Below are 22045 nucleotides of genomic sequence, written 5' to 3' on the forward strand. Positions count from 1 at the left end.
GAGAGGATATGTCCCTTCTAGGTTGAGGTAGAGAAAAACTCATGCTTCATTTCCCAGTCTCTTCTTGCCGATCCTGAGTATTTGAGTAAGCCTGTGGAGCTGGATCCCCTACCATCATCACCACCAACCCACATGACACATGGAACATTAGTAAGAAATAGACTTTTTTTCTTTTTTCTTTTTTTTTTGAGACAGGGTCTCACTCTGTTACCCAGGATGGAGTGCAGTGGCTCACTGCAGCCTCGATCTCCTGGGTTCAGATGATCCTCCCATCTCAGCCTCCTGATTAGCTGGGGCTGCAGGTGCTGACCACCACATTGAGCTATTTTTTTTTTTTTTTTTTGGAGAGACGGGGTTTTGCCATTTTGCCCAGGCTGGCCTCGAACTCTTGGGCTCAAGCAATCTGCCTGCCTCAGCCTCTGAAAGTGCTAGGATTATAGGCATGAACCACAGCGACCGGCCCAGAAATAGACTTTGATGTATTTGAGCCACTGAGATTTGGCAGTTGTTTACTACAGCAGCATAACATCACCTTCCTGAGTAAGAAAATCTTCCTAGAAAGGAGGCTGATGAGTTTCAATGATCCGTTTTAAAATAAGTGATCAAAATCAACTGAACATAAATAAGGTAAATGTTACCTGCAGAAATTGTGCTCCCCAATCCCATGGGTTTCAGCATCCTCCATAAACATGTTGTAATTCTCCTGCAAGAGGAGGTGGGAGTTCCAGTAAAGGCATGCGTGCTGGTTGACTGTCCTATTCATTTTCCCTCGGTAAGAGTAGCCATCACCAACATAGCAGTCATCAGAACCTCCGAGAGAGCAGGTAGCAATGTGAGAACCAACAGCCACTGGCATGCTGCTCCCAAAAAGGGCTTGGTGGGTATGTCAAGTGGTGAGAGAACTGGACCTGCATATTTATTGCTCTGAGATTTCACCACAAATTTCAGGAAAAAAAGGGTTGAATGTCCCACATTTAATCCTGCTTAAAACATGAAATATAGTGGTTGTAGGGTGTGGGAGCTTAGTTATTTAATTCTGGCTCACACAAGAACTGATGGAAGGTGGGCTAAGGCCTAGGAATGCCCAGGTGGTTTGACTTGCCTGCACTACACCCCAGTTTATTACTTTCCTTACACGAAGCCAGACACGCCCTATCCCCTCAGGCGAGAAGGCTGAGGCAATAGTAGAGTTGGGAAACTTGATTTGAACCACATTCTGGCAAGAAAACCCAGAGAGAAAAGGGTTCCAGAGGCCTCACTTGTGGCCCTGATGGTGGCAGAGACCCATACCTATTTCACAGAATCTCCCCTTGAACTGGTCAGGACAGGCACAGGTGAACTTGGATCTCCGCTTATGCCGGGAGCAGGTAGCTCCATTCTGGCAGGGGTTTGGCCTGCATACAGGAACCACTGTGAACACAGGAATGGGGCCGGGAAGGCTCTTCAGAAGGAGTTGCAGCCCATGTCTGAGATGACAAGGAGACATTGGTGGCATTCTAATGGTGTCCATCCTTTCACGAAAGATGGGTCACCAGAGGGGAAAGACAGATCCACTGACACTCTAGGAAGTGTACACAGAAGCCTTAAGAACATAAGCAAATGTGGATGAAGCAATCTGGCTGGAGGCCATGCCTAAGTGCATGAGCAGATGGGTCACTCAGTAAGGAAACGAAGAAGCATGGACGGAGCAGGAGCGCTGGGCCCCGTCTGAGCTAGGTAGAGATCTGCCTGCTGATACCCATGTGGCCATGAGCAAATGAGTTAGCCTGTCTACATTTCAGGTTCTTCATCTGTAAAGCTCTTCCTTGAGGTGTTTTTGGAGAAAGCAAAAGAGAACGTAAATTTCCTGAGACAATGCCTTTCTCATAGCAGGGACTCGATATGTATTCATTCCCCTACTTGGTCCCTCTCAGGAATAGATCAGGGTCTACTTCCTGGAAGAAGTGAGTTTCAAGATGATTCTTTTTGGATGGGAAGGGACACAGACCAGTCAATTCCCATTGGATGGTGTCAATCCAAGGATAATGAATCTTTAGAAAGCCTAGGGAAAAGGACCATCTTGGGTGCCTGCCCCAAAAACATCAGATACATCTGGCCTTCCATGCAGAAGGGTGCAGGTACAAGATAGGGCACAGAGAGTCTAGCGTCGAAGGGGCCTCCACCACTTACCTTGGGAGCAGCTGGGACCTGTGTAAGGGTGTTTACAGACACAGCGGTAGTAGGGAGGACTCTGGGTAATGAGACACTGGCCCCGGCCACATGGGTTGTCCTTGCACGTATTTTGCACTGTAGGAGATTCATAACATAAGACATTATTTGGGGCACATTTTCCTTAGAGGGGTACATGTACAATACAATGTTTGGGGGTGGGGTGACTAACAGTGTCTGTAGCCTTGTCCGTGGTCCTGAAACACTAGGCTATGCCAGGACAAGGCGTCTGTCTAATTTTTGGGTCATGGCGGATTGTCTCCCACATTGCTTCCCATGCCCACAGTCTTAATTTTTCTATCTTAATAAAAAAACTTTGATAATTGTTACACCTTCACCAAACAGAGCTGCAATTTTAGTCTCTCCATTTTCTAGCTAACTTCAGAGTGCATTTACAGTTTTGTCACTTTTCTGAGAAGTTGAGGAGTGAGCCCAGACACTGTGTTTATACTCGATATTCTCAACCATCCTGCAAAATTTATTGAAGAAATTGCAGGACTGAAAATGAAAAGAATAAGTGAAGAGGGAACCGAGGGAAGAAGTCAACCACAAAGCTGTACATATACCTAAGACCCCCCTTGCCCTCCACCAAGTAAGATGGTTGCTAGAGCAGCCGGAATCCAGGTTTTCTCTAGGGGTAAAATTAGCCCTTAGGAGTCCTATTCCTGATGCTTCATTCCACGGCCTCATGTTATGCCCACAAGAGTTCAATAACAGCAGACACAGTGAGAATGGTAGAATGAACGAGCATGGGCCAGAAGTCAGGCGCGAGGGCTCTAATTTCTGCTCTACACCTAGCTAGCTGTGCAACCTTGATCAAATGCCCTCACTCTCTGGGTTCCCTTTCTCTAACTGGGTTGGCTCTCATGTACCCTGAGATCCTCCCTGCTCTCCCATTTGAGGACAACACTGCTCTGTTGCAGTTAGACTAAACACTCTAAGCACAAAGTCCTGAGTTTGGAACACATCTTGGTTGCCGTCCAGCCCTTATCCCCTCTCAGCCTCAATCTTCCCATCTGGAGAATGGATGTACTAGTTCCATCTCACAGTGCAGGGGTGAGGATCCAGTGAGAGGCTGCCCGGGACCCTGCAGAGGAATCCACTATGCATGATACAGTATTTGTAGTTATAATCCTTCCCATGGCATCATGCAGTGCTTTCTCACACAGAAAGGACTGCCTTTTGTTTAACTCAGAGGGAAGAATGGACTAGTGATGATGGACTCACCTTTCTGACACTTATTCCCAGAGAAAGGGGCCAGGCAGCTGCACGTGAAAGTGCTCCCATGGACGAGGCAGTCCCCACCATGTTCACAGGGGTTGGGCTGGCACGGATCTAAGACACACAGGAAGAAGGCAATGTTGGTAAGGAAAGGCAGGTGAGAAGCCCCCCACTTTTTCACCTAATTTCAGTCTCCTGCCCCACATGAGAGAGTAAATACCGAGCCAGAACCTGGGGAAAGGGGGAAAACATATGTTGTCCTTAAACAGCAAGGAAAACTGCAGTCACCTGACCAGAGAGAGGGATTCAGGTTAGTGAGAAGAGAGGCGAGAAGGAACCATGACTGTCTCCCCTCGGCCTGGCTTTGGATGGGGCCTTTCTCATTGAGAAACTCCCCTTTTCCCTCATCAGTGTTTTTCTCCTCCCAGTCTTGCTGGGAGTGCCACAGGGTCTGTCTCTGATGCTGAAGGTATTTCACAAGCCTAAAGACCTCCCCTACTTCCAGTGCCCAGGGGTGGAGGTCAGGAGTGGGGAAAGAAAACCCACCCCTAATGAAACGCAGGCTTTCTGAACATCAGGAGAGAAGACCAAAGGCAAGAGGGTGACAGAAGAATTGGCGGCGAGGAGGAAATGACCCAGTGGCCTTCATCTTTCTTCAACTACTTGTTCAGTTAGATTTTGTCATATTTCATCTGTGCCTGTGGCTTTTCATGGTTGTCTGAATGGATCTTCCCTTGGGGAATTCTTTATCCTTCTGTTCACACACATTGTTCTTTGGTTCAGGAACTAGGATCCCTGGGCCCTGCTCTTGTTTTGATGGTCCCTTCTGATGTTCCCCCATGCCCTGTATCTTGGCCCTGCCTTCCAGGCCACTTTGCACAGTTACACAGCTTTTATTCCAGCTGCTAAGTGCTTTCCATTCCTTCTCCTGGATTAGTCACATGGTGTTGCTTGGACCCAGCTTCTTATTTTCTTTTCTGTCCCATTGCTTGGGTTAAGAAGCCATGAAAACAAAAACAAGTGTGGTAGGAGCACGTGTGTGAATACACACACACACATATGCACACACACACACATACAATCTAACAACTGTGGAAAGCTTCTAAAGAGTGAAGGGAGAAAGAAAAAGGTGAAAGGAAAGGAAAAGTCCTGGCAAAGGCAGGAGGGAAGGAAAGTCCCAAAGCTGAATGTGTACATGCTACAGTCTGGTGCTCAAAGCTGACATAGACTTCCTGCATCCTTAGGGTCTGTAATCTAAGCTATGGGAATGATTTTGAACACAGCTGCTATTCACAGCGTCAGGAAACCTGGACAACACTGCATTAACTTGCTGCATGACCTTGGCCAAGTCAGCTCCTCTCTTAGCCTCACTTACCTCATCTGTCATTTGAGGGTAGGGGAGATGGTCTCTAAGAACCTCCCCAGTCCTCATAACATATAAGTCAAACAGTAAAAAAAGCCGGTCCAAATAATTTCTTCCATAGCTATTTCACAATGCTGGCCAGAGAGGAGGAGAGAGAGGCCCTTGCATGTGGTCCCACATATACTCCCCTCTGACCTTCTCCCAGGAGAGTCCCTGAAAGAGATTTGGTACCTACCAGCTTGGTCCTCAGTGTAGTACCAGTCAGGATTCTCAGGGTGGGTAAGTGTGCTACTGGTGTTCTCTTCCTGATTATAATCCTCGTAGCTGTAGTCATACTGGTCAGGGGTCCAGTCTGCAGGGGTGGTAACAGGACAGAAGAAATCCTAATCATTACACTCAAATAGGTCAGCATTTTATTTAGCTGGACACCTTTTCCCCAAAGAATTCAAAGTCTTGAAGGAGGAATCATGTGTCTCTCCAGCTCTGCACAGTGAGGGGAGGGGAAACGAGGGCTCAGGCTTTGCATCTTTTCACTTGGGGGATGCTATGACCCGGCAAGGTAGTGTTGACATTTAGCAGGGTCATGAGCACCTGATTGGAAGTGAAGAGAAGAAGCCAAGTCCCAGCTTTCTACTCCCTTGACGTTGGGTAAGCCAACTGTATTATCGAGTCTTGGTTTTCTCATCTTTGAACAGCAGGAAGAGGATTGGGACTTGGCACATCTATAGGGTCCTACATGGAGTCTGCCCGGGGTCAGATCGCACTATACTTGAGTGCCTGGTTGGCTTATCCTGTGAATAATATTTCTTGATGGGACTTCATTAGTCACCAAGCTGAATGAAATCAAAGAAAACTCATCATTTTCCTTTTGATCATGGCATCAAACTACTCCCATGCAGTATCTACAGAGTCATTTTAAGAGATAACATTTATTGAGACTTTACTATGTACCATGCCCTGTGCTAAGCACTTTACATGTACTGTCCAACTTCATCTTCATAAAAATCTAGGAAGTGTATTATTCACTCTAAGTTGAGAAACCTGAGGCTGACAGAGATTGAGTAACTTGGCCAAGGTCACATAGCTACTAAAGGGCAGGATAGAACTATGGCAGTTTGTCTCCATACAACTCCTAAATCTCACTAGCTCAACTGCAGCACTCAACTGTTTCAACTGGTGCCTTACATTGCCTCGGATACTCCCACACTTACCCTTGGGAAAATATGTCCCACCATCCCCATTGACTATCCAGCCTGCTCATTAGGAATTTACCAAGGATAACCTTATAAAATTTCATGGATCTTGCCTACAGTTGTAAACCTCACACTAGACTAGTCATTGGGAAAAAAACAGGTATGTGTAAGATTGGCTGGACTCAAGCTCTTTGCTCTCTGGGGCGTTTCTGGGGAGATCCTGGTAGCTCTGTGGCTGGTAGGTCTGTGGAAGTTTGGGATTTGAAAAAAGTCAGGTTGACTGCTCTCTCCAGCCGGCGGGAGTATGGCAAGTCGGCAAGTTGAAGCTGCAAGGAAGTTGTCCAGAGATGCATATGATAATGATGCGGGAGCAAATGCAGATAGATGACTTGAAAAGGCACTCCTACGGAGCCAGCTGATGGCTTGGAAGATGGCACTTTACCTAAGCCTGATTAGCAACCACATTATCTTACTCGTCTCTCAGTCATTCTGTTAGAGTCTTTATCTCTCTGGCTTTTGAAAAAGCGACTTTTGCACAATGGCTGTTTTATATTTCCCATTAAAATGGAACTAGCTTTTTATTTCTTTTTTGAATACGCCAACTCTGGTTTCTTGCCAAAGTTTCACCTCGTTTATCACAGTGTCAAGTCAAGACTCCCTTGGCTTGCTCATTATTTCTCTCGAACTGCTTTTCCCCACTATGAAAATGCTCCCGGGGGAGGCCACCTTTTTAGGGCTGAGGATCCAGGTTGAAGATAAGGCCATTGTCTTCCTGGAGCAAATAAAGTTTTCCTCCATCTAGCGTGATAAAGCAGAGAAAGAGAGGGAGAAAGTGAGAAAAAAATGTTTTTCTGAGTTTGACATGAAAGATTTTTCAAACTGACATTTAGGAGAGACAAAGGGGTTTGGTAATGAGCTGATTGCATTGCTTAGTTATTTCTTTTTCTTTGGAGAATTTATTTTTGTTTTTCCAACAGGTGTTTATAGATAAGTGCCATTCAGGTTGCTTCTGTAATTTCTCCCATCTCTCCCATAGGTTGGCAGTCAGACCAGCTTATCTTGGCAAGGCCATTAAGAATTACTTCTTTTGCAGATATTTAGAAATGGGGAAGATTCTGATGTAGATGGTATGGTGTGACTTTTCCAGGTGACGAGGGATGAACGAAATGTTTGTTAGAGGATTTTAACTTGAATCCAGACCTATTAACAAGGTCTGCTTACCTCTCAGTGAAGCCAAAGAAGAAATAAAATACATAGGCTTTGAATCATCTTCCTGCTAAGAAAGGCTTCCTATTCTCTAGGGCCCGTGGGCCTCAGGCAAGATGGATAGAACGAGCAGAGCTCAGTGGTCCCAGGTAGCCAGGGTGGAAGAAGCCATCCAACTGGTGGCTGTGCAAGGAAAGTCACCAAGATCCTTTCCATCTGCCATGGAATTTGAAGGTGCTTTATAGGAGCATCATCTGGGAGGGTTTCTCCACTTCCAGGCTTAAACCTTATTTTATCTTTCCCATTATGTTGGCACTTAATCCTATTGTCTGCGTAAGTAACTTGTCTTGTGAACCTACAATGGACCAAGTATTATGCCAGGTGCAGGATGGCATTGGGGATGGTGGGGAGTTATACAAATAAGAGTAGGATGTGGCCTTGTCATCAAGGAAGCCTCCAGCCAAGGTTGGGTGGGGGATGAAAGCCAGCTAAGGAAGGAGATTAAAGAGTTGTGAAGAGGTGAGGGAGCTAGAAGTGACCAAGGCTAGGCCTGGTGCCCTCAAGTTCCACAGTGAAACTCTGCTTCAGTATGAGCCAATCTGATGACAAAAATAGCCCTTGATTCTCCACCCCTCCCTGCACCCACATGCTTTGCAATGCGACTTTTCAGTTTCTCCCACCAAGAGATGGAGTCAGTTTCCCTGCCCCTTGGTTCTGGGTTGGCCTTAGGACATGTTTTGGCCAATAGCTTGTGTGATGGAAGGATGGTGTGCCAGCTCAGAGCCTGAGCCTCAAGAAGTCTTGTTCTCTCTCGACTCTATCTCTCCTACTCCTGGACCCACGTGACTGCCATGTGAACAGTTTGGCCTATTCTGCAAGAGCGTATGAGAACATGTGGACAACAGCTGGCCTAGTGGTCCTAGCTGAGGCCTCAGACATATAAGAAAGTCCAGCCAATATTCAGCAAGATAAGATGCCAGCTTCTGCGGACACATGAGCAAGCCCAGTCAGGATCAACTGAGCCCGATGCAGCCCAGAAGAACTGCCCAGCTGAACCCAGCCAAAATTGTCAACCCAAAGAATTGTGACCTAAATACATGGTCAGTGGTTTAAGCTACTAAGTTTGGGGTAGTATATTATGCAATAATGACAAATCGACACACAGGGCTTGATTGATATTAGATTGCTAATGGGATAAGAATTTTAGATACAAGAGCATTCCTCTGTGGCCCAGTTGGCTGGAGAGTTTTAAGTGTCATAGCTAGATCTCAGATGGCACCTCTATCTTGGGTATTTGGTCTATCTTATTTGTTTCCTCCAACTAGATAGTTAGTTTCTTAAGAGGAAGGGCCATTTCCATTCCTCTTTTAACCCCAGAGTGCCCAACACAAAGCCCTACCTGTAGTTAATGTATATGATTGACAGATTTACTTTTCCCTTAGTGGCTAAGCCTTTCTGCTTTCTGATTGGCCTGCATGCAGCTTTGCTGGTTAAAAAAATGATGTCTGCTTAAAGTAGAGCAAATAGGTAATTTCAGTAAGAAACTGTGTGAGAAATGGGTCAAATGTGCTTGGCAAAGAAAATACCTGATGAGCTCTGTAGAGATCTAGAAACTCGTCCACATATTTTCCTGGGTAGAGAGGCACAACAGCCTGACATAAATTTCAGTTCCACTGGTAGATTGTAGAAAAACAGTTCAGGTTCAAACATAGATTATTTGTGACTTTCTCTAGGCTATAGAAAAGGGAGGAGCTTTGGGAAAGAAAGGGGCAGCTGTTCAAGCATTTTCTATCAGGAATAAAAAGAAATTCTTGTGGGTTTGTCTAGTTTTCAGAGTCTGTTTCTAGAAATTATCAGGAAGGATCATGAGAGTATCCTGAGTTAAGCCAAATTATCCTAATAATAGGTTATAATGTATTGAGTATTTTCTATGTATCAGACACTAAACTAAATAAATGCAGTTGCCCACAATCTTACTTCACCTTAAAGCAACCCTATGGCATAGGTATTATTATTCCTATTTTGCAGATAAGGAAAAATGAAGGCCAAGGAGATGACATCATAACCCAGGTCTACCTAACTCCAAGTCTTATTTGCCTTTTTACGATCCTGGAATCTCTTATAGGTTTGGGTTTCGTGAAACTCCGTGGGTTTTAGCTTTCAGGAAGTAGCATGCATTGGGAAACCTTCTTAAGCACATGCTCCGGGTCCCTTGACCAGGATTAACTCGGTCCATGTTTGGGGTCTCTCAGAAAACGCTCAGAGTTCCTGCAATGGGAGCTTTGCAGCTGCTCTGGTTAAGGAGCTTGCCAGATGTGTGGAACGGAATCAAAATCCCCGGAATGTCGTCCCTGTTGGTGTCATCCATCACTGTGGCACAGACGGCTCCTCCAAGGGCCTCCTCCAAACCCCAGCCCTGTCTGCCTGCATTTGACGCTTCCAATCTGGCTGGCGGGGCAAGCCCAGCAGAGACTCTCGCTGGCAGGCAGTAGGACAGCTGATGGATGGGCTCAGCCTGCATTGCTGGGCAGAGCCAAACCAGCTTTGAAGAGGCATTTCCACAGGCCTGCTGGCTCGTGGCACCTGCTTTGGGGAGATGGGCAGAGTCTGTGCTGTTTGCTGGCTACCTCCTCCACCACCCATTGGGGACTGTGGACTGGGCACCTTCTGCTCCAGCAAGGCCCTCACCATGTGCTGTCTCCAGCAAGACCAACCAAAGAAGCAGCTTGCCCATGGGCACGAGCACGGGGTCTCCTTCTGTTGTCTAGAGCCACACTGCAGACACACTGTTGTCTAGAGCCAGCAGGCAGCTGACAAATACCACCAAAGCACAACCCCTGTGAGAGGTTAAGTCAGACACTGAACAAGGATGTTTTTAAACTGAATCTACTCTTTGCAAAAAGGCCCACCCTCTACATCTCAGCCCACTCCCTGGAGGCTATGACACCTCGAGATGGACTCTGGATCCCACGAGAAGTCTGCTTCGGGGTCCCTTCATTTATATACCAAACTGTCTAAAGCTGTTGGCAGAGTTCTTAATTTTTTTTTTTTTTACTTTAAAATGTTTATTCTTTAAAAAATTAGTTGCTTTTTATACAGCTATACAAAGTTCTTAATGTTTCTTTGGCAATGGAATATAATGGAATTTTACAACTACATAAAAAAGTTACCTTTGCCTAAGAAACAGTATTTACTGTGTGTACATAGTTGACTGACAAAATTCTCTACCATCCAGCACCCTAATTAATTGACGAAATAAGCTGCCTCATATTACAGGATTCCCCAAAAGAAAGGAGGAAAAAGATACACGCACACACACACGCGCGCGCACGCACACACACAACCTTCTGTGGCTCAAAACACAGTATCCCGGCCCTATCTGCAGGCAACTTACAATTGCCAAATACAATTTAGTGATAAAAAAAAAAAAAACCTTTCAGTGATGAAAAAATACTTGTAAGTCCCACTGAAGTACTGCTTTAGTTTAACTATACATAAGAAATTACTTAACCTTCTGCTATTCCAAATATATTTAATGCTCATGTTTTAAGATGAGCCTTCCACCCCCAAAAGTAACTGCATTTTATTTTTGAAATTAAGCGGAAAAACAAACAAAAAACAAAAACCCAGTGCTGGTGACAAATGTACAGCGAATTCACTTCTTCGTTCTTCGCAAAGACTGAAATCAATGTTCAGGACCATGAAGAGCTAGAAATTCACCTATTTTCAGAGACTTGTTTGTAGACTATGCAGCAACTTTGTTGTCTTTCCTATATTCAAAATCTGCAAACTCCCGGCCCCCACGACCTCCTCTGAATCCTCCGCGAAATCCTCGAGGGGCAGTGAAGGTACCACCTCTGCCACCACCACGCCCTCTGCCACCACGGAAACCAAGACCTCCTCTGCCTCTGTATCCCCCACGGCCACGGAAAACCTTTCAGTGATGAAAAAATACTTAATTCAAGGTTCAGATGTGGCCACAGTCTCCATGTGTTATCTGCCTGGCTATGGCGCTCTGTGGGTGACCAGCATAGATCTCTACCAGTGGGGATGTTGGCCTCTGGCCAAATGGAGTGGTGAGCAGAATTTTCTCCACTGGGGCTCAGAGCTGCAAAGGGAGACTCGAACCCAGAGCCAAAGGACCAGGAGTGCATGATGTGGAAGGGGTGGCCCTGCTTAGCCTGCGCACGCTGTGGGCACAAGGCCGAGGACACAGGAAAGGGAGACAATGAGAGAGCGAGTCTGTGAGACAGAGAGCCTTTGTGAAGATACGGGATCCACCAGGTGGTGGATGCGTTGAGCCTGAGGAAGCAAACCATTTGGGCAGAGGGGACAATGGCAGAGGTGCTGGTGGGAGGGTATCACCAGGGGAGGTCAGCCCGGAGGCCGCCCTCCCACAGAAAGAGGTGGAGCGGATGAGTGTGGCACAGGGCTGGCCTGCCTGGAACCAGGCATTTTTCGTCTCGCCCTCACTTTGCCTCGGCCGTTCACCTCATCTCAGCCTCCAATTCGCTGTGTGGCCAGGAGTAAATTGCTTCCCCTCTATAGGCCTCAGTTCTTTATAAAATCAAGGGTTTTAGCTACGTAGGCAGTATTTCCCTTGGGATCCTGAGGCTGGGCTCAGCGGTGTCCACAGGAAACTCAAAATTGTGTAAAGCATTGTGGGTGCACAAATTTTGAGGGCAAGTTCTCAAAGGCGCCTGTGACACCCTGGAACCTGAACCCTGAGGTCCCTCCAACACTTCCATACTTAGGCCTCCTTTTCACCAGCCCAGAACCAGCCTGGGATTGGTGGGAAGCCCCAGGGAGATCAGCACACTTACCTGGGTCCAAGCTTTCCAATACAGACATCAGGGAGAACTGAAAAACAAAACAACACGGCAGATCAGCGTTGAGATGGAGCTCTGCCGGGCGCGCTCCTTAGCTGTTAGCCTGAGGAGATCGTATGGGGTGCAGGTGCACTGCGTGCTTTCTGATGGCTGTGGTTGGGATGGAGGTTGAAGGGAGGGGGGATGGGGTCTGTTTGAAGATACACCCTCCACCACCACCACCTGTGCCCGCTGAGCACTGAAGCATTGTCCTTCTCCACAGCAGGGGGTCGTGTTGCTTGTCTGCACCTGTCCTTGCTTTGGAAATACGGCTGCCCAGGTACTGGCGTGCTCATCAGTTGCAGTGAGTTTCATCTGCTCCCTGCCTGATCACGCATTGCTGCATTTCATCCTTATAACAGCCCTATGAAGAGGCTTGCATCAGCCTTGTTTACAGATGAGAAAATTTGGACTCGGAGGCCACATAGCTGTGATAGGATTCAGAATTCATGCTGAAATCTAGGTGATTTCTTCAGGTGACAGTTCCTGGGGATTGGGGATGGACAGATGCTTAAAACTCTTCAGTGGCTTCCCGTTGTTCTTAGAATAAAATGCAAACACCTGCCACGACCTACAAACCTCCTCCCTTACTCCTCCCTCCCATTGCCCGTTACTAAGCTTCAGCCACACCTGGATTCAAAATGGCGCAAGATAAATTCCTCCCACCTCAGGGCCTTGGCAATTATTGTTGCCTCCGCCTGGAAGCTCTCCTCTATGACCTTCGCTAGGTCTCAGTTTAAATGTCATCTTCCCTGAAATATCCTATCAATATGACATTTCCCTATCCCCATTGTTTTGTCACTGCACCCATTTATTCCCTCCATGATCCTTATTGCAGTGCATAGATTTACATTTGTTTATTTGCATGTCACCTGTCTCTCACATCAGACTCCGTCCTCCAGAAAGGCAGGGATTTTGTCTGTTTTGTCATTGATGTATTACCCAATACCTAGCATAGAGCTTGGCACATGGCATTCCTCAAAAAGATTTGCTGAATAAATAAATAATGATATAAATAACTCCTTTAATATGCAGTATTCAACCCGAAAAAGAAAGTTTTACTCATTTAATACCTGGAGTATGCTCTTCCACTTTAATCAGGGGTCAGCAAATAAGGGCCCTTGGGCCAAGCCTAGCAGTTGTGTTTTTGCAAATAAAGTTTTATTGGAAAACAACCATGCCTGTTTGTTTATGGCTGCTTTTGTAAGGATAAAGTATAACCCCAAATATTTACTATCTGACATTTTACAAAGTTTGCTGAACGCTGATTTAAAGAAATGAGAGTTCTACCACTAAACAGCTTTCCCTTTGGGTCTTGGCTGCCAGAAACCCGAGATCAATGAGATACATCAAGCTAGGCAGTTTGGTATATTCGCTGCTTCTACCCTCTGCAGAATTTCTAATTTTCTGTTTTACTGTAGGCTTACTTACATGATTTTGGGAAGTAGGTAGATGATAAGTTAGGAAAGAAAAATAAAAAGAAATAATGCATCCTGATATGTACTGAGGATGTACAATATCAACAGATAGTATTCTTGGCAAAAATAGTTACCCTGAATTTACTCATGAGGAATATGACAGATCCAAATTGTGAGATTCAAATTGCAGGGCATTCTACAAAACACCTAGCCTAGCCTCCAGAAAAATGTCAACACCATAAAAGACAAAAAAAGATGGGAGGACTGTATTTTTGGTAAAGAACGTGGCAATGAAATGCAGTGTGTGACTCTTAACTGGATTCCATTTAAAAACAATGGCAAAAAGGACATTGAGTGCTGTGGTTTGTGCTGACTTGGATATTTGTTCTCTCCAAACCTCATGCTGAAATTTGATCCCCAGTGTTGGAGGTGGGGCCTCAATGTTGGGGCATAGGGGTGGATCCATTACGAATGGATTAGTGCTCTCCCTCAGGGTAAGCAAGGTTTCACTCTATTAGTTCCTAGGAGAGCTGGTTGTTAAAAAGAGCCTGGCACCTCCACCCCTCCCTCTTGCTTCCCCTCTTGTCATGTGATCTCTGCACACTGGCTCCCCTTTCCCTTCTGCCATGAGTGGCGGCAGCTTGAGGCCCTTGCCAAAAGCAGCTGCCTAATCCTGGACTTTCCAGCCCTCAGAAATCCAAGCCAAATAAACCTCTTTTAAAAAAAAATATGTCACCTAGCCTCAGGTATTCCTTTGTAGCAACACAAAATGGACTAAGACACTGAAACAAGTGGGAAATTTGAATATAGACATAGTAGACAATGTTATTGTGTCAATGTTGACTTTTTTGAGAGTAAACAATGGTATTGTAGTTCTGTAGGAAAATGTACCTATTCTTAAGAGATGCTGGTCAGGCGTGGTGGCTCACGCCTGTAATCCCAGCACTTTGGGAGGCTGAGGTGGGCGGATCACGAGGTCAGGAGATCAAGACCATCCTGGCTCACAGTGAAACCCCATCTCCACTAAAAATACAAAAAATTAGCTGGACGTGGTGGCAGGCGCCTGTAGTCCCAGCTACTCGGGAGGCTGAGGCAGGAGAATGGTGTGAGCCCAGGAGGCAGAGCTTGCAGTGAGCCGAGATCACACCACTGCACTCCAGCCTGGGCTACAGAGCGAGACCCCATCTAAGAAAAAAAAAAAAAAAAGAGAGAGAGAAAGAGATGCATGGTGAAATATTTAGAGTGATGTCTGCAATTTACTTGCAAATGATTCAGCAAACAAACAAACAAAACAAGTATACACACACACAGGAGAATGAGAAGCACAGCAGCTATAATGACATGTTAACAATTGTGGCATCTATCTGGATGAAGCATATTCATTGCATTATTCTTCCCACTTTTCTGTAGGTTTAAAAAATTACAAAATAACATGCTGGTGAGGGGAAAGGAATGCAAAAAAAGGAAGACAGGCCATTTGTTGTCTGGGACTGTGCCTCTGTCTAATGACTTCCTGGCTAACCACCTCCCCCGCACCCTGTTTCTGCAGGTGGCGAAATGGGACAGGTGTTCCGTTTGGGGCTGAGGGTGGGGGTTGGTAGTGGGGAGGCCTGGCAGAGGAGGGGCAGCTTAGGCCTTAGGGGTGCTTCTGGGCCTAGGGTGCTTGAACAAGGATTGCCAGAATTGGGTACCTCTGGGGTTGAGTGCCAGAGAGGTGCCATGAGGGGACCCTAATATGGTTTGGCTGTGTCCCCACCCAAATCTCATCTTGAATTGTAGCTCCCGTAATTCCCATGTGTCATAGGAGGGACCACGTGGCAGGCAATTGAATCATGGGAGCGTGTTTTTCCCGTGCTGTTCTCGTGATAGTGATTAAGTCTCATGAGATCTGATGGTTTTATAACGCACAGTTCCCCTGCACACACTGTCTTGCCTGCCACCATGTAAGAAGTGTCTTTCACCTTCTGCTGTGATTGGGAGGCCTCCCCGGCCATGTGGAACTGTGAGTCTATTAAACCTCTTTTTCTTTATAAATTACCCAGTCTCGGGTATGTCTTTATTAGCAGCATGAGAATGGACTAATACACTAAGACCTCAAGGACAAAGGTTACCCCTCCTTCAATCTCACCCTCATCACCCCTAGTCATCTGGGCCTTGGTCCTGGTCTTCGCTACTTGCCTTGCGTTTCTCAGGGCAGGGCCCGTCTGTCTGGACCTGTCTCCACCCAGTCCTGAGGAGATTCCCTACGAATTCTTCTCTTTGAGCTGAACAGGATGGGCCATGTCCTAAGAAGTGGACAGAAGACTTTGAGGGACATCCTTCCTCGGGGTCCAGCACGGAAGGGCCCTCCAAGACCTATGCCTTGGCCAGCATTGCACATCCTGGCTCCAGCTGGAGCCTGAGGGACAGCCGGGTGCCATGCTGCCTACAGCCAGCAGGTGGCAGACGTGCCCTTCCTAGGAGCTGGCGCCCGGAGGGAAACCAAACAAAAAGAAAGCCGAGACTTCCCGGGCTGGGCTCTCAGGGAGCCTGAAGCTGATGTGCAGCTTGGGCTGCCTGTCAGGGGGTCGCCGGAATCTGAAGCAAGTCACTCATTTTGTGACTCACAGTGTCCACCCACAGAGAGGGCCCGTGGTGCAATGTGGAAACTGGTAGCCCCAGCACCGGGCTGGATATTTGGGGGCCATATGGGAAAGTCCAGGCTGATAGTGGATTACTTATGCCTATATCCGGATCCCTGAAACTAACCTGGATGATGGTAGGTGGGAAGGGTGGACACAGTATTTGCCTCCTTTCATTCCATCATTCCATTAACTCTTCCCCCAGAGACAAGGAAATGGTAGAAGAACCCTTAATCCTGGGACTTGCACATCCAAAGAGAGAGATCAATGGAAGAGTAGGAGGAAGAGATAACTAACAAGGAGAAAATTGTGATCTCAGTTCACATTCCTTTAGAGCTGACAATGTGCCATCAACTGTGCTAAATATTTTACGTGCATTTTGTCTTGGTTGTTGCACACAATACTTCATAATTTAGATATTATGATTATGTCCATTTTATTTTTTTATTTTATTTGTTTTTTTTTTTTTGAGACGGAGTCTCGCTCTGTCGCCCAGGCTGGAGTGCAGTGGCGCAGTCTCGGCTCACTGCAAGCTCCGCCTCCCGGGTTCACGCCATTCTCCTGCCTCAGCCTCTCCGAGTAGCTGGGACTACAGGCGCCCGCCACCATGCCCGGCTAATTTTTTGTATTTTTTAGTAGCGACGGGGTTTCACCATGGTCTCGATCTCCTGACCTGGTGATCCACCCGCCTCGGCCTCCCCAAGTGCTGGGATTACAAGCGTGAGCCACCACACCCGGCCAATTATGTCCATTTTAGAGGTGAGAAAACTGAGGTTTTCAGATATTAAGTTGTCTAAAATAACTTAACTAGGAAATGCTGGAGCCAGGACAGGAGAGCGTCAGTCTCATATCAGAGTCCTTGCTCTTAGTCACCATTGTCGTGAGGGACCAGGAAGCTGCCGCGTGTACACAGTAATAAAGCGAGGATGGAGGAGAAAGAAACAGAAAAGCTCGTTAACCTTAAGAGAGGCAGGTGTTGAGCTAGGTTCAAAATCAGGGGCACTGTTCTTGGAATGCTTTATAAAAAGGCTTATCTGTGGGCCGGGTGTGGTGGCTCACGCCTGTAATCCCAACACTTTGGGAGGCCAAGGTGGGCAGATCACTTGAGGCCAGGAGTTGGAGACCAGCTTGGCCAACATGGCAAAACCCCATCTCTACTAAAAATACAAAAATTAGCCAGGCGTGATGGTGGGAGCCTGTAATCCCAGCTACTCAGGTGGCTGAGGCACAAGAATCGCTTGAACCTGGGAAGTGGAGGTTGCAGTGAGCAGAGATCGTGCCACGGCACTCCAGCCTGGGTGAGAGAGTGAGACTCTGTCTAAAAAAAAAACAAAAAAACAAAAAAAGCTTACCCAATCTGGCCTAGGCCTGGGAAGCCACAGAGAGGGCCTACTTGGCCCTAATGACAGATGGAGAAAGTACAAAAGTCAAATTGAGCCTCGGCCAGCCTACTGCGGTAAATACATCTTAACAAACATCTCCACCCAGATCAAAAGGCATGTAAGCCACTGCCCACTTCTCCCACCACATCCATTCCTAGTTTCAACAGGGCTAAAATAGCACATGGTCCCAGCTGAGCCATCTTCTCTTAAAGGGTGGACACTGCTGCTTCTGCACAGGGTAAGGTAGCTGCTTTGTAGTATATTTAGAAAGACCATTCTAGATCCAACTACCGTTTCTTCTGCTCCACACTTGGGCTTTCTCAATGGATCCCTGGCTCAGGACACTGACTTCAAGGTTAGGAGCAGGCCCTTAGCAATGTTAAACTCCCTAAACCACCAGAGTCTCAAAGTCTGGTGTCCTCCCAGGTTAAGGTTGGTTAGTGAGGAAGGCAGGGAGAGAAGGATGCCGTGTCTCTGAGTCTTACTGATTTACAGTGTAATCTCCTTGTGGGTGGGGTGCACATACATCAAATCTATTTTGTCCTATCTTTAATCCAGTGATTATTTCAACTAAGATTCTTCCTCTGCCTTCCAGAATTCCAAAACTTCTGGAAGACAAAACAAAAAGCCTAAAAGTCTGAGTTGATGTGTTCCAGAAATTCGTTGGTAGAAAATGTTCTCAGAGGGATTAGGAGGCAGTGACGGGGGAGATAGGGCCAGATTTGTCTTTTGGGGACAGAGGCTCAGCTCAGAATGAACCAAGAGCAGAGAAGTCTTCTGCTTGCTGGGTAAAAGGTTGGGACCTTAATCACACCATCCCTTCCTCCTTGCATGTTCTACCCTATGCCTGGTGGTAGGCCACATGTTGCCAACCACCAGGGAGGGACTACGTTACTCCCAAGGGCAGCTGGGGACGAGAGACCTCTGCACCATGGCCATGGTTGAGGCTGCAACCACTGGACTGGAAGGTGGACAGGGACAAGTGTGCACAGTTCAGCAGGGCCGGTCCCCTTGCTGGGCAAAGAGCTCAAGGCCAGAGTGAGTAGTGGAGGTGGCAGAGGGCAGTGGCTGCCAGTGCCCAGACAAAATCCTGCCTCATGTTGTTCTTCTCTGGCTCCTGTTACAAAGATAAGCGATGTCATTTCAGCCTGAGTTGAAATCATCACTGGATTAAAGATAGGACAAAATAGACTAGACGTATACACTCCCCACCCCTAAGAAGATTACACTGCAAATCAGTAGGATTCAGAGACATGGGCTCCTTCTCACTCTGCCCCTCCTTGACTTTCTGTCTAACCAACTTTATCCTAGAAGACACCAAGATGAGCAGTTGTGCCAAGCCACTCAGTCCTTTTATTTGAAAATTGTGATAACATATACAGAACATCACATTTGTCATTCTGACCATTTGTAAGTGTACCATTCAGTGATACTAATTACATTCACAATGCTGTGTACCCATCACCACTCTCTAATCCCCAAACTTTTTCATCATCCCCAACATAGGCTGTACTCATTGAACAGAAATGCCTCCTCCTTCTTCTCCCTCAGCCCTGATAATCCCTAGCCTACTTTCTGTCTGTGCATTTGGCAATTCTAAGTATCTCGTGGAAGCGGAATCCTACAATATTTGTCCTTCTGGGACTGCCTTTATTTCACTGTGCATCATGTTTCCAAGGTCTTCTAGGTAGCATGTATCAAACTTTCCTCCCTTTTTACAGCTAAATAGTATTCCACTGTCTCTATCTAAACACATGTTGTTTATGCATTCATCTCTTGATGGACATGGGTCATTTACACCTTTTGGCTATTGTGAATAATGCTGCTATGAACATTGGTATACAGATTTCTGTTCAAGTCTCTGCTTTCGGTTCTTTCAGATATGTACTTAGATGTGGAATTACTGGGTCCTAGGGTAGTTCTATGTTTAACTTTGTCAGGGACCACCGTACTGTTTTCCACAGTGGCCACACCATTTTACATGCCTACCAGCGAGGCCTGAGGGTTCCAATTACTCCACATTCTCGCCCACACTTGTTATTCCCCATTCTCAAAAATGATAGCCATCCTAATAGGTATGAAGTGAGCCATCCTAATAGGTGTGAAGTGGTGCCACTCCGTCCCTTCTCAGGCAAACGAATCTTGCCCTTCTTGCTTTTGCACAGATTGCTCAATGGCGTCTCAAGACTGGCAAGTTCACTGCAGGTTTGCTTTCACCTGAAGCTCAGGGTAGGGGGGCAAAGGCTCTTACGGGAAAATGTGGAAGCCAAAGGGGAAGGTGCTGGCCAGCAGTGCCTGTGGGTGGTTTCCTTCCTGGACACCTGGGTGAAGCTGTTCACCAGACCACAGTGATGAGCCAGGAGCCACTGTAGAGAGGAACTGGCTTAGACCCTTCATCTGCAGAGGAGGAAGCTGAGGCCCAGCATGGTGAAGTGGTTTGTGTAAGGACATGGATGCATTGGGGCAGGGGAGGGACTCAGGCTCAGGTCTCCTGGCTCTGACACCGATCACCTATGCCTGGCTCAGAGGGACTCTGTGCAGCTTCCCTGCTCTAAAGCCCAGAGCTGGCCACTCAGACCCTACACAGCTAAGGGCTGAGCTGCAGCTTCCTGTGATGGTGGCAGGCAGAGATGGGACAGGGGCAATGGGCAGAAAGAGAAGAGTCCCATTTGTACATCCGGAGAATTTCCATTTTAAAGACATTGGTTATTAAACCTCAATGTGCATAAGAATTGTCTGGGGAACTTGATAAAAATACAGATCCCTGGAGCCCACCCACAGAGGTTGTGCGTCCATGGGTCTGAGGTGGGCTGGGAACACAACACACATCTTCCTCCAGTGCCCAGGCGACTCTGCCCTTGGCCACACTTTGGTTATACCAAGCTCTCTTGGGTGTGAAGCTTCTGGCTGAGAAGACTCAGGGCCTATCTTTGCTCCTGTGCAAGTTGTTGAGTCTCTCTGTGCCTCAGTTTCCCCAATTATAAAAGTAAGACTTCCCTTTCCCAATTCCAGTGTTTTCTTCAAGGAACTGTGGCTGCTCAGGAGGCGTATGGCATTTGCAATGATTACTCTGCAGGTGAGACTTGGTGAGAAATATCTGTACAAATGGCTCATCCCAGGGACTTGGTGCAAACAGATGGTGGTGAAAGGGAGTTTGAAGGTTAGGGATTGAGGCCATCCAAGACAAGGAGACGGTAAAAATTCTGCATATGATAATGCTCTTGGAAGCTCTTTTAAAAGGCAAGCGAAGGCTGGGCACGGTGGCTCACGCCTTTAATCCCAGCACTTTGGGAGGCCAGGACGGGTGGATCACTTAAGGTCAGGAGTTTGAGACCAGCCTGACCAACATGGTGAAACCCTGTCTCTACTAAGAATACAAAAATTAGCTAGGCGTGGTGGCGGGTGCCTGTAATCTCAGCTACTCGGGAGGCTGAGTCAGGAGAATCGCTTTAACCTGGGAGGTGAAGTTTGCATTGAGCCAAGATCGCACCATTGCACTCCAGCCTGGGCAACAGAGTGAGACTTTATCTCAAAAAAATAGAAAAAAAGAATTAAGACAAGCAAGTGGACAAAACGAAAGCGCAGCTGAGCGTGGGGCTGCCTCATAAGCACAAGCCCCCACGTTTCCCTTTTTGGTCAGTCAGCCCCAGCAAATAGCTCAGGGCTTCGGGAAGGTAACTCCCCAGCTGGGCATCAGCACCACCTCTGCTGAAGCTGTGCTCACTCCTGCGCTTTCCATGGCATCAGATGTGAGCCACTGCGGGTACCTGAGTTGATTGAGGTGGTGCCTAGCCAGGACGTGAAATAACAGCATTAGAATAAAACAGAAACAGCGTGAGAAAGTCTTTCTTTTCTCAGGTTGACTGTCAAGCCTTCCAATCCCACCGGGGGAAGGACTGGGGGGTGCTGGTGTCTCTATCCTCTGCCTCCTGCTGATCTTTCCTCTAAGGAGGATAAAGCTGCTTCAGGCTCAGAGCTTTAGCATGTCAACAGCAGCCAGCTAGAATTCAATGACATCACTTCGCTTTCTTTGTAGTAATGACAATTTCCTTTAGAACTAAATCAATTTAGGTAGAGAAAAGGTGAGTCCTTAACAAAAGTATTAAGAAACTAATTTGGGCTTTGGCAGAATTTCTAAAGATGGCTTCATTCATGACTGAAGTTTTGAAAACACTGAACAAACTAGTTGGCTAGCCGGCAAGACTCCATCCTCGTGGTGTCAGAAAGCAAAGGGAAAGCAAAGCTTCAGGGCTATTGAGGGAACGTCCAGATGGGAGCAACTTTGTCTCCTGCTGGAAGCTGGAGTCTCAGGCTGCTGCCCATTTTGACACCTTTGATACCACACAAAACGGTCTTGTTTGTCTTTGGGCAGTGCCAGGCATGATGATCTCAACCACAGTGCTTGTGAGCATAGAACTTGGCGTTGGAGAGACCTTGAATCCCAGAGCTGTAACCTCCCGGAGGTGCCATCTTGGGTAGATGATTTAACTGCTCTATGCTTAGTTTCTTGTCTATAAATGAGAATGACATTGGTCCCTACCTCGTAGGGTTTGGGAGAAGCTTAA

At 46.9% G+C, this 22045-nt stretch overlaps 1 protein-coding gene across 1 annotated transcript in view; it reads right to left on the reverse strand.

Moving 5' to 3' along the window:
• The window catches only part of HABP2 (hyaluronan binding protein 2), a 36170-nt gene that overhangs the window by 9346 nt on the left and 4779 nt on the right, over positions 1-22045 (reverse strand). The window contains exons 2-7 of the mRNA XM_032177481.2: positions 12015-12051; positions 5028-5144; positions 3436-3543; positions 2170-2286; positions 1291-1410; positions 639-810 (exon numbers count right to left, since the gene is read on the reverse strand). Coding sequence (XP_032033372.1) covers positions 639-810; positions 1291-1410; positions 2170-2286; positions 3436-3543; positions 5028-5144; positions 12015-12051 — 671 coding nt within the window. The remainder of the gene's footprint in view (positions 1-638; positions 811-1290; positions 1411-2169; positions 2287-3435; positions 3544-5027; positions 5145-12014; positions 12052-22045) is intronic.

Source organism: Hylobates moloch, unplaced genomic scaffold (genome assembly GCF_009828535.3).
Source record: "Hylobates moloch isolate HMO894 unplaced genomic scaffold, HMol_V3 SCAFFOLD_3, whole genome shotgun sequence".
NCBI lineage: Eukaryota > Metazoa > Chordata > Mammalia > Primates > Hylobatidae > Hylobates > Hylobates moloch.